General features: G+C 43.2%; 3 protein-coding genes across 3 annotated transcripts; 2 read left to right on the forward strand and 1 right to left on the reverse strand.

The window, feature by feature from the left end:
• Positions 1 to 1,024: 1,024 nt before the first annotated feature.
• Positions 1,025 to 5,161, forward strand: LOC119287995 (cytochrome P450 704C1-like). The gene is made up of 6 exons (XM_037567615.1): positions 1,025 to 1,448; positions 1,974 to 2,189; positions 2,538 to 2,822; positions 3,274 to 3,609; positions 4,121 to 4,321; positions 4,757 to 5,161. The coding sequence occupies exons 1-6, from the start codon at positions 1,104 to 1,106 to the stop codon at positions 4,946 to 4,948; spliced, it is 1,575 nt and encodes a 524-aa protein (XP_037423512.1). The 5' UTR covers positions 1,025 to 1,103; the 3' UTR covers positions 4,949 to 5,161.
• Positions 5,162 to 5,177: 16 nt separating this feature from the next.
• On the reverse strand, positions 5,178 to 6,583 carry LOC119287996. Its single transcript, XM_037567616.1, has 5 exons — positions 6,331 to 6,583; positions 6,182 to 6,249; positions 5,910 to 6,094; positions 5,512 to 5,638; positions 5,178 to 5,427 (listed from the first exon to the last, which is right to left on the reverse strand). The coding sequence occupies exons 1-5, from the start codon at positions 6,518 to 6,520 to the stop codon at positions 5,308 to 5,310; spliced, it is 690 nt and encodes a 229-aa protein (XP_037423513.1). The 5' UTR covers positions 6,521 to 6,583; the 3' UTR covers positions 5,178 to 5,307.
• Positions 6,584 to 6,741: 158 nt separating this feature from the next.
• LOC119287997 (nudix hydrolase 14, chloroplastic-like) lies at positions 6,742 to 9,170 on the forward strand. Its single transcript, XM_037567617.1, has 6 exons — positions 6,742 to 7,065; positions 7,178 to 7,255; positions 7,655 to 7,747; positions 7,838 to 7,930; positions 8,149 to 8,247; positions 8,731 to 9,170. The coding sequence occupies exons 1-6, from the start codon at positions 6,850 to 6,852 to the stop codon at positions 8,980 to 8,982; spliced, it is 831 nt and encodes a 276-aa protein (XP_037423514.1). The 5' UTR covers positions 6,742 to 6,849; the 3' UTR covers positions 8,983 to 9,170.
• Positions 9,171 to 11,238: the final 2,068 nt, after the last annotated feature.

Below are 11,238 nucleotides of genomic sequence, written 5' to 3' on the forward strand. Positions count from 1 at the left end.
CTACCTGCACGATGGCTCTCCAATGGAGTTTTCATTCATAGTATTTAGTTCTCAATGCATCAAAATGTATGTGTCAGTGATCGTATCAGAACTCAGAAGTAATAAACCTGGACTGTTCCCCATACCAATGCCATACATAAAAGTACAAACAGATAGATCTAACTGCTATGTCATCGTGTAGATGTTGCTGTCAAGGTTGCAAGTCCTTGACTGCCAATCCAATTGAGATATAATTTAGTTTCGCCATCATCCAGTTTGCTGAACTCATGCAAACGCAATCAGCTATGTCACTGCTCCTTCTGACTTCTTCAGCTTGCTTGTACTTAGCAGCCAAGTAGGTACATTCCAAAGACACAACACAACAATGCTGTGCATTTTCCCCCTCAAAAACATAGCAAAGGATTTGAAGGAGAGCCTTGGCAGAGCGGAAAAGCTGTTGCCTTGTGACCATGAGGTTCGGGTCCTGCAGACTCTTGCAGAAATGTAGGAGCTAAGTGCACCAGGCTGCCCTGTAGAAACATAGCAAGGATGTACATAAAGAATACTATTATACGCGTCCTAAGGCCACATGCCAGTGACACATATCACTATTTTGGATACTTAATTTTGTTGAACCAACAGCTGAATCTTCAACACAGTTGCCATTATTATTCATTCTCAAGGGTGGACTTGATTCTTCTCCACTATCCTGGTATTCCTGATTAGATTCTTTATCCTGAAGTAGCAGAATATATAATGGTAAGTGAAATATGCATATGGAGGACTTGATTACTAGGAAAGTTCCAAGCCTAAATTATCCACACAAAGTCTTACCAAACACATAATTTGCAGATACAAATTAGACCTTGAAATCTAATCAAAGCATAAGCGATTTGTTTAGCCACTTGAATAGTTTGACCACATGACTGCCCACTTACTATCATACAGGACAGTCCAAAATGCCAAGAATATAGAAACATGCATGTCAGTGTTCTAGTCTAGAAGACAGGGACATTAACATTAACTAAACCCAAAGAGATAAAGTGGATGGCTGGCCGAGTAGATTACATATATAAGATGCATATGGTAAACATATATTCAGCAAGCAGCAGCAGGCACCTCTAATGGCTTCTCAGCTCTCCTCCCTTGCTGCGTCCATGGGGATCTGCTTAGTTTCAGTTTTAGCCATAGCCTTCCTGGTAATCACCCTCTACATCCTTGGCGTTGTTGCGTCCTTCGCAGTCTTCTGCACGAGGGAGTTCGCCCAGAGAGCCCAAGACCGGCCACCGCTCATCGGGACTGTGCTTCGTCAACTCAAGAACTTTGACAAGCTCTTTGACGAACAAGTGTCATATGCGCTTCTGCATCCCACCAGCAGGCTGGTCTATCCCGGGCACAGTGAGATCTTCACCTCTGACCCCGCTGTCATCGAGCATTTTCTCAAGACCAACTTCAGTAAATACAGTAAGGTGATTATCCATGCTGATCGTATCTGTTCCTCCTCTGCCTTTCTTAATGATTAATAACTAGTCCATGTTGATCGTCTCTGTTCCTCCATACAGTGAGGAGTAATAGATAGATAGTTTATTCTGAATTTTGAATTTTCGATGATTAAATCCTGAAGATTTATACAATGGATGATCAAGTCAAACTTTGAGTAGTTTCCTCAGTGGTAACTACATGCTATAATTTGCTATGATATGACTGAATAAAAATGTATTTTGCAAGGTAGTGAGACATTCAGCTGACAGTTATTAAGTTCACAGAGCAATCTCCATTCAGAATAGGATGACTAACAGCATATTGCCCTGAATCTAATCGCAAAGAGGCAGCTATTAACCTTAAGCCTACATACAGGCTAGTTGGGTTGCTCATGTTTTACCCCTACAAGAAAAAGATCATGTTGAATAGTTACTGCAAATGTATGTAAAAGTTACAAAAAAAAAAGAGCCTATGAGCACAATTTTTTGATGACGTTGGAGCCTATTTCACAGGGGGATTTCAACACACGGGTCATGAGGGACCTCTTTGGGAATGGAATTTTCGCAACTGATGGTGAGAACTGGCGACACCAGAGGAAGCTAGCAAGTCACGAGTTCTCAACCAAAGTGCTACGTGACTTCAGCAGTGATGTTTTCAGAATTAATGCTGCAAAACTGGCAGAGAAGATCTCATATGCAGCAGCTAACAGAATTACCATAAACATGCAGGTTCTTCCATAACTATGATCGATAAAAAAAATACAATATTGTTAAGTGCTAAGATCATATTTGCACCTTTTATCTCTTCTCCATTTTACTTTAGCACTTTAACATACAAAAGACTAAAGTGAATTTAATCCTACACCCAACCAAACCCAAATTCAATCTAGCTATAATGAGAAGAAACTGGAGCAAGCATTTCACTAAAAACTTGTAGATTGGATTATGCATAACTCAAGTTTTTGAGGTAGCAAAAAATATATTTAAGTGGCTTGAACAAGCTCAACTGCAAAGTTCACAGACCAAGTGGTTGTTTCGTTCTTCCTATTTCTACCTTTTGATTGCAAATTTTATCAGGACCTTTTGATGAGAACAGCAATGGATTCCATGTTCAAAGTGGGGCTTGGTTTTGAGCTTAACACACTATCTGGATCAGATGAATCTAGCATTCGATTCAGCAAGGCGTTCGATGAAGCAAGCTCTCTTGTTTACTACCGATATGTTGATATGTTCTGGCAAGTAAAGCGCCAGCTTAATATCGGATCAGAAGCCAAACTCAAAAAGAACATTCAGATAATCGATGATTTTGTGATGCAGTTGATCCACCAAAAGAGAGAGCAAATGAAGAATAGGCATGACCAAGTAAGGGCAACGAAACTCTATCTCACTATAATTTGCTACAATCTGTGTAAGACATAACACAGTTTTATAATGTCCGAGTCTCGAGTACACAGATAACTTGAGGAATAATGTTTAACTTGGCATTGAAATAGATATTGGTACCCAAATCATTTCAAATACACATCCTGTAATAGGCTTGGCAGGATTAGTTGAAATATATAATATATATCACATGGCATCAATTTCTAACACCTTAGAATATGGAGTAATTTTAAGGTAGTACAATGTTGGTCATCTGGGTTTTTTATGTGCTATGCTCTTATGATTTATGATGTGCTTTATAAATCTGGAGAAAGTTCAGAATATGGTCAGCCAAAAATTCAAGAAACATTCTTCAAATAAATAAAGCTGTAGACAAAGCTGCATATACCATGCTGTATTAACTATGTGTTCTCTTTTATGATGCATGCAGAAAGCTAGAGAAGACATACTATCAAGATTCATACTGGCGAGTGAGGAGGACCCAGTGACAATGAACGATCGCTACCTACGTGACATAGTCCTCAGCTTCCTGATTGCTGGGAAAGATACCACGGCAAATACCCTATCATGGTTCATTTACATGCTCTGCAAGAACCCCATAGTGCAGGATAAGATTGCCTATGAAATCAAGGAATCTGTTGAATTGGCGCAAGAAGATAACATGGAGACCTTCACTGCAAGGTTAAAACAAGGTGCCATTGACAAGATGCAGTACCTCCATGCTACGTTAACTGAGACACTCCGGCTGTATCCTGCTGTTCCAGTGGTATGAACAACTCCAAACTTCGACAGCTATTCCTTGTAGGGAGTAGACTACAACTAAAATGAGACATGACTTGTTATTTTGGGCCTGGCACTATATACCCACTTACTGCACTAATCATAACCTGAAACATTGGTAAGTACCGGATTAGTTTGTAGAGTAAGCATACCCTGTATTGTAAATTATATAATAATAATGATAAATCTGAGCATGTAAAGTTTATACTACGTAGTTTATGCACTTTCCCAGCTTTTGTCCAAAAAAGAACAAAAATCAAGAAGGGAGTAGGATTGTAGCTGTAGAATGAGTTCCAAAATAATAATTGAAGTGAGAATAATACCAGAATAGCTGCTGTTGAAAAAATAGAAAGAAATAAATTGCTCGATACAATGTTAAACTGCTGTCAAAATCATTAAGAGAAATATTAAATTTGAAACTTCTACAGTTTTACACAGAAATATATTATCTCCAGAATGGCATGGCCATTGTTAAGAAAAACTTGGCAATTTTACAGGATGGCAAGATGGCAGATGAAGATGATTTGCTACCCAATGGTTACAGAGTGATAAAAGGAGATGGAATGAACTATATGATCTATGCCATGGGGAGAATGAAATACCTTTGGGGTGAGGATGCTGAAGAATTCAGGCCTGAAAGATGGCTAGTGGATGGAATCTTTCAGCAAGAGAGCCCTTACAAGTTTATATCTTTCAATGTAAGTATTACTTGAGAAATAATCTCTGCACATGTTTATAAGGCCTATAATTTTATTCAGTGAGCATGTCCAACTCTGACAAATTGGGTTAGCCAGGCACAGGCGAGAATATCACTATAAGTTGGTACTTGGTGAATTTTTTTTTAAAAAGTCACATTGCTGGTATTTAAATATGACCCTTCTGTTGCTAAGACAGAAAATCAAGCATTTTATTTACAAATAAAGTAGGAAACAACATGGTAACTAATTGCTAATGGATGAGCTTTCAGAAAGTACTGCAACTGACATCAATCACTTACACACAAACTAATAAAAAAGTCTGCCCGTGTTAACATCAGTTCTCAAGTCAAAAACACAAGCAAAGATAGTTCTATTTTTCCTTTAGAGTTCAGATGGCAATTTTCACCATTTAATAAGTCTTCTTTCCATGATCAGGCGGGCCCACGTATATGCTTGGGGAAAGAATTTGCATACAGGCAGATGAAAATCATGGCTGCTACCCTGATACATTTCTTCAGGTTCAAACTGGAAGATGAATCCAAGAGTCCAGTATACAAAACAATGTTTACTCTCCATATGGATCAAGGCCTTCATATTTTTGTGTACCCCCGTAATATTTCAGCTTGAACACCCGAACAAGCTACTAGATCTTTTCTGAGCGTACTGTCATATGTACATCTCCAACAGCTACTCTTTTGACAAGTTGTAATAATAACGTCCAGTTCTCGCGAAGAACAACAAAGTAGCATGAGTTTATGCTCCTATTCCCATTCCAAAAGCAAATAATACGTTTTCCTAATCCCAGAATTCCCGATTACCCATAATGATATAATAATTGCTTTAGGGAAGCAAAACAGAACACACAACCTCGAATCAAACAACAATATAACGTTTCACAATTGCTTACAAGAGAGTGCGCAAGTTGTTATATATAAGCAACTCTGATCTAGCATAAGAAGGCACAAGATAAATGGTTACACGGGTGTTTATTCAGCTAGAGTGGGAAGCTGGAGACCAGGCCTTGATGTCCAGCCTTTGATGTTTCTGTAATTCTCAACCACCTCTTTCCTTAGCCTCTCAGCAGAAACATCCAAATGACTCTTCCGCTACAAAGCCAAGAACAATACATTTAATCCACGAAATAACAAAGTAAATGAGTTCACATAGAGGGACATGAGAAAAGAGGGCACCTTTGGGAATGATAGCTTTGGTGGAGCCTCAACAATATCACCAAATTTGACCTTTTCACGCCCAGGGAATTCCAGATGAGTCTCGGACTTACCAGCCTTGCGCTTCTTTTTCTTCTCATCCAGATGTCTGCAACCAATGACACAATATATTTTATCATCCATTCATTATACGTTGCTACGAGTGAATGTGAGGTTTTCTTAAGCAGGTGCCTACTACACTAGAGCATTTGTCCTAGTTCCAAAACGTATGCGATTAACTTAGCATCACTTGAAGCAAGATACTGTGTACATGGCATTTTATTTGCACCAGGCAACATAGAAACAAAACAAATTGATGCAGAAGGCTACACGATCCGAGCCAGGTAAACCAGGACACATCAAATGGCTAGGCAACTCACTTCTTCCTTTTCTGCTTCTTGGAAACCGAGACATTCGCCTCGAGCTCCTTGAAACGGAGATCCTCGACCTTCCCCCGCTTCCTCTTCTTCTTTCCACCGTCGGCGTTCGCGTTCTCGTCGGCCGCCGGTGCACCCTCTGCTGCCTTGGCATCCGCGGCAGCCTCCAATGCCGGCTTCTTGGTTTTCTGCACAATCATTCACCAGCCACTAAATCACAATGGCACAGGCGACAGAAGCTAATTTTGCAAGACGAATTGTGTTAAGCACATTACCTTATCCTTCCCCGCCTTGTCCTTGGCCGTCGCATCGGTGCCGTGCTTCCGGGGAGCCCCTCCTGGTCCTGGGCAACGAGCGAGACGGTTAGCGGGCCAGCGCTGCCGCGGCCGTAGGAGAGGAGGTATGGGGGGTAAGGGAAGCTCACCTGAGGAAGCGTCGGCCTTGCCTCCGCCGGTGGTGGCGCCGTCCTGCTTCTTCTGGATGGCGATGAGGCGGCGGAGCTTGGAGGGGAGCGCCTCGAGCTCCCGCTGCTTGGGCGGCGGGGGCAGCCGCGCGTCGCCCCCGTGCGCCGCCCGGTAGTTCTTCTCCCTCCGCCGCACCCCCTTCCCCGTCATCTCCTCCTCCTCCTCCTCCGCCGCCGCCGCCGCTCTCACTACTGCTTGGTTTGTTTCCGCCGCCGCCGCTACTGCCACGCGGGGTTAGAACAGAGGAGGCGAGGTTACAGCCCCCCGAGCGGGCCGTTGGGCCGGAATTGGCACTCTGGGCTTCCTCGGCCCGGCCCATGATAAGTGGCACATGGCTCGCGTGCCCGGCGAGGCTTCCAGCAGCAGAAATGGCCGCGGCGACACGTGCGGCAGCACACTGTCTGCTTGGCCTCCGTCGCCGCTCGCCGCCGCTGCCTCTCCTCCCCTTCCCCGGCCGGAGCAGCAAGACGGCCGTGCGCATGGCCTCGTCAGACGCGCCGCAGCTCGGCGCCGCCACCGTGGAGGTGCCCGGCGCGGCGGGGCCCGTGCGGGTCGTGGCGGCGGCGGGCCTCCCCGAGGCGGACTTCAGGAAGGCGCTGGACTCGGCGCTGTTCCGGCGCTGGCTGGAGAGCCTGCAGGGGGAGAGGGGCCTGCTCGCCCACGGGAAGCTCAGCCTCCGGCAGATCCTCATCCAGGTGCGGTGGCTGGTGCTCCCCTCTTTCTCCCGCATCGAAATGTTTGAGCTCTAATAACGATTTCGTTGGGGGATTAGTGGACGGATGGCACATCTGAATCTGATGCGTGCAGGGGGTGGACATGTTCGGGGAGCGCGTGGGGTTCCTCAAGTTCAAAGCCGACATCGTCGACGAGGCGACCAAGGCCAAGGTGATCTGGATGCCCCTTAATTCTACTTTTATGACCCTCCGGACTTGATTGGCAGTAGTAACAGTCTGAATTATGCAATTTTAAGGTGTTTCCTGAACTGAAATGCATGCGACTTTCTCGTGTCTAGCTAGTTCTCTGTTAGGATTGCTTAGAAACAAACAGCGTTTGGGAGCAACATGGGTAAGTAGAGATCATGGTGCAAATAGGATAGGACAGGGGAGGAGCTGGGATAGACCAAGGTGGGTATAGGCTGGAACACTGTTTGTCGGCACTGCCTTTGCATGATGGATTTAGAGCTAATTGAGATGCTCGTGAAATCTTTATTCTAGACCAGTTCCTACATAATCAAAGTACATCTTGTGGATTTTTGTTGGTCTTATGGATTGGCAATATATTTAGATTCCAGGGATTGTCTTCGCAAGAGGGCCTGCTGTTGCTGTGTTGATTCTCTTGGAGTCCAAAGGGCAAACTTATGCCGTTCTTACTGAACAGGTATATATATTACTGTGATTGGCAGCGAAAGGTTGCATATTCGATGAACAAAACATTCTGTTGATTATTGACCCTTCCGAAAATGTTCAGGCTAGAGTTCCTATTGGAAAGTTTATATTGGAGCTACCAGCTGGAATGCTAGATGATGAAAACGGCGACTTTGTTGGCACCGCAGTCCGAGAGGTTAGTATCTTCTTTCCCCAGATATACAGTTTATCCACTGAAGCTTGCATGCTGTTGCAGCTAGTGAGTCGCACCAGCCCAGTTTTAGCTCGATTTGGTTCATAAGACATATACCAATCTCGCTGCCACTGCCAGGAATCTGACTTAATTTCTGAAGTACTAGGTATTCAGTTAATGTATACATCACTGTTCAGTAATTATACCTGGATTGTTGGCAGGTCGAAGAAGAAACTGGTATAAAGTTAAATCTAGGGGACATGGTTGATCTTACTGCTTTGCTGGACCCTGCTACTGGGTGCAGAATGCTACCATCACCGGTACGTGGCCTACATTCCCTTCATTTCCTCCAGTTCACAATCAAGGCAATAACTTCTGCTTCAGGAAAGAATAACATAACTTAACTCAGTTTGGCTTAAGTGCACTGGGCAGACCTGATGATAACATTGTACGTGCGTAGTTGGGGTTCCTTGTCTCATCGTACCATATATATTTTTGTTGAGAATAAAACGCAACACAAAAAGTAGAAAACAGCCAGATGAATTCAGTTGGCAATAACTTTGCAGATCTGTAATAATCCTTCTAAAATATGCTGCTTGGAAACATAGCAAAGAGTACTGCATAGCAATTCCGGCATGTGATTCAGCAAAACTTCTGTAACTGGGATGTGCTTTTGGCACCAATACCTGGAATGGAAAAGTTCTCTTGATCCATGCCGGCGCAATTTCGACACCTGTTCCAAGAACTTACACTCACTCCTGGTCGTGCAATACCTTGACTAACTAGCTTCTTATTTTTATCAGGGTGGCTGTGACGAAGAGATTGGCCTGTTCCTTTACCGGGGGCACGTGGACGAGGAGACTATCAGGGCTCTCCAAGGAAAGGAAACGGGCCTGCGGGATCATGGCGAGCTGATCAACCTGCGTGTGGTCCCCTACGACCAGCTTTGGCGCTTGACGTCAGACGCAAAGGCACTCTCGGCCATAGCTCTGTACGAGATGGCCAAGAAGGAAGGCGTCCTGCCGCCGTCTAGTGGCTCGTCGTCGAACCTATAAACACCAAACAGGGCATAGTGTGTGTTCTTCTGTAAGTAGATGTAGAACATTGGTGATCAAGTGCACCGTAGTCTCCGCTCATGCCCGCCTGAAAGGTAACAAGAAATATATAATGCTAGACCATGCTTGTTGCAAAAAAAAGTTTCAGAAATATTTGACTTTCCAAGAAAAAGTAGTAAGAAAGGTCAGTCTGAGTAGATGCACCTATGTTCAATATTTTCTTTTCGAGTTAAAAATTAAGCATTGCAGGCGAACAAATCAGTTTACAAAACTTGTGGCAGAATCGTCATAATTCTACCACAAACACTATGACATATAACCGATAAAAATATACTACTGCTAGACAAATCCTTGAAGAAAGGGATTGAGATCCAGTGACTTGCTGTGAGCAAGTCACCGGTGAACAGTACGGCGACTGGCTCTCCTTTCCCCACCATCGGATCGAGGGTCAACGGACATATCCGCGTGAACAGTACCCTGAGCTACAGTGCCTTGTCTACATAAGATTGCCCACAGTACCCCGGTCTACAGTGTCAGCTACAGTGTTTCATGCTGCATCACTCAATCTGAGCCCCCCCTAATCCAACGGCTGCCAGCCCACCAATTACGCCGTGCCTTGCTGTGGGCAAGGCGCTGGATCTCAATCATGAAGAAAGCATTGCACGTGTGCCGATGCTTATGAGTTCAACCAAAGGTCAAACATTAAATTTTCATCTGCGGAGCTTCGAGCCAACACCTTCAACATTGGGTGATGTGCTAGTCACGGTCGGTCAACCATTGACTAACCACCTATCGAGGCACTTCCTATTGGAAATTAGGTGGGTAATCTTATCCAAACCGAGAGAAAAGTGTGATTTGGGTGGTTAACCCAAATCTTGTTTGATAATTCATCTATTGATCGGAGTACCTGTTGGTAATGTTATGGATCCGTGAAGGTGTCCACTTGAAATTAGAATGCTATTTTGTTCATATCAATGGTTTTCCCTATTCCATGTGGTTGCCTTTTTTGCTATGTCTACGCTCCTCAAATGACACATGTTACCTTCCTAATCCTGTTGATGCTACTATTTTATTTGTCAACAAAGAATAAATCTTGCTACTACGAACAGATATAGTAACATAGGATGCTTCTCGCTCTAAAGTATGCATCTTGATAGGATGTCATCCTTGGCTTTTGTATGCACCATAAAAGATAGAATTGAACATCTATGAAATTTGAAATACTTGTAGACCAAGAGATCCTATTCCAATACTCAGTTTGACTTTATGCTAAAAAAAATAAAAAATATCAGTCATTAGAACCGTTGCATGATCACTTCCATTCTTCATTTTCTTTCTCTTTCGATGGATCAACTGTTTCACAAAGTCATTGATTATCTTTATGATCTTTTTCAGTTTGGCTTCTGCATTCTGACCAGATATTAAGATACCTTTTCAGTTAATTTCCAGAACATATCAACATACCAATAGTACAAAAGAATTTGATCCGATGTTAATCTCAAAATTGAATCCCACTTCGAAGATTGAGTCCATAGTTGTTCTCATCAAAAGGTCCTGAGGAAATGTGCATTGCAGACTTGGTATGCAATCGAAATGGTAAAAGTTCAGAGAACTGCCAGCCAGCAAATGCGCATCAAGTCAATGAGCTATTGGTATGAGCATGCTACCTCAACTTCGAACTCAGGGTCAATTAATTCGTATCTTAACTTTGCTCACTCAGAAATCTGAGTAATCCATAGCCCGGTTCAGAAGTTCTGAAGAAACCATGTTTACTGCAGTTATTTCCCAAGAAGAGCTCACTGAATTTTGGTTTCACCATTCAGGTCTAGGATCTGATTTGATTCTCTCTTTTGTAGGTTATGAAGTGCTAAATTAGACAGCCATAGACTGAACTATTAAAGCTAGAAATATGATCTTAGCACTTAAAAGATTATCCTATTTATATTGCTGATGATCATGGAAGTATCTGCATGTTTATGGTAATTTTGTTAGCTGCTACAGATGAGATATTCTCTGATAATTTTGCAGCATTCGTTCTGAAAACATCTCTGCTGAGCTCGCGTAGCACTTTGGTTGAGAACTCGTGGCTTGCTAGCTTTCTCTGATGTCGCCACTTCTCCCCATACATTGCAGCAGTCATTCAGTTTAGTATCCTTTTAGGGGAATTAAATGATATATGATTGGTCTGACTACCTTGAATGTGAAGTCAAGGTTAACCGTCTACATTATGATGGTTAATTGATTCAGGAGTACATG

Source organism: Triticum dicoccoides, chromosome 4A (assembly GCF_002162155.2).
Source record: "Triticum dicoccoides isolate Atlit2015 ecotype Zavitan chromosome 4A, WEW_v2.0, whole genome shotgun sequence".
Lineage (NCBI taxonomy): Eukaryota > Viridiplantae > Streptophyta > Magnoliopsida > Poales > Poaceae > Triticum > Triticum dicoccoides.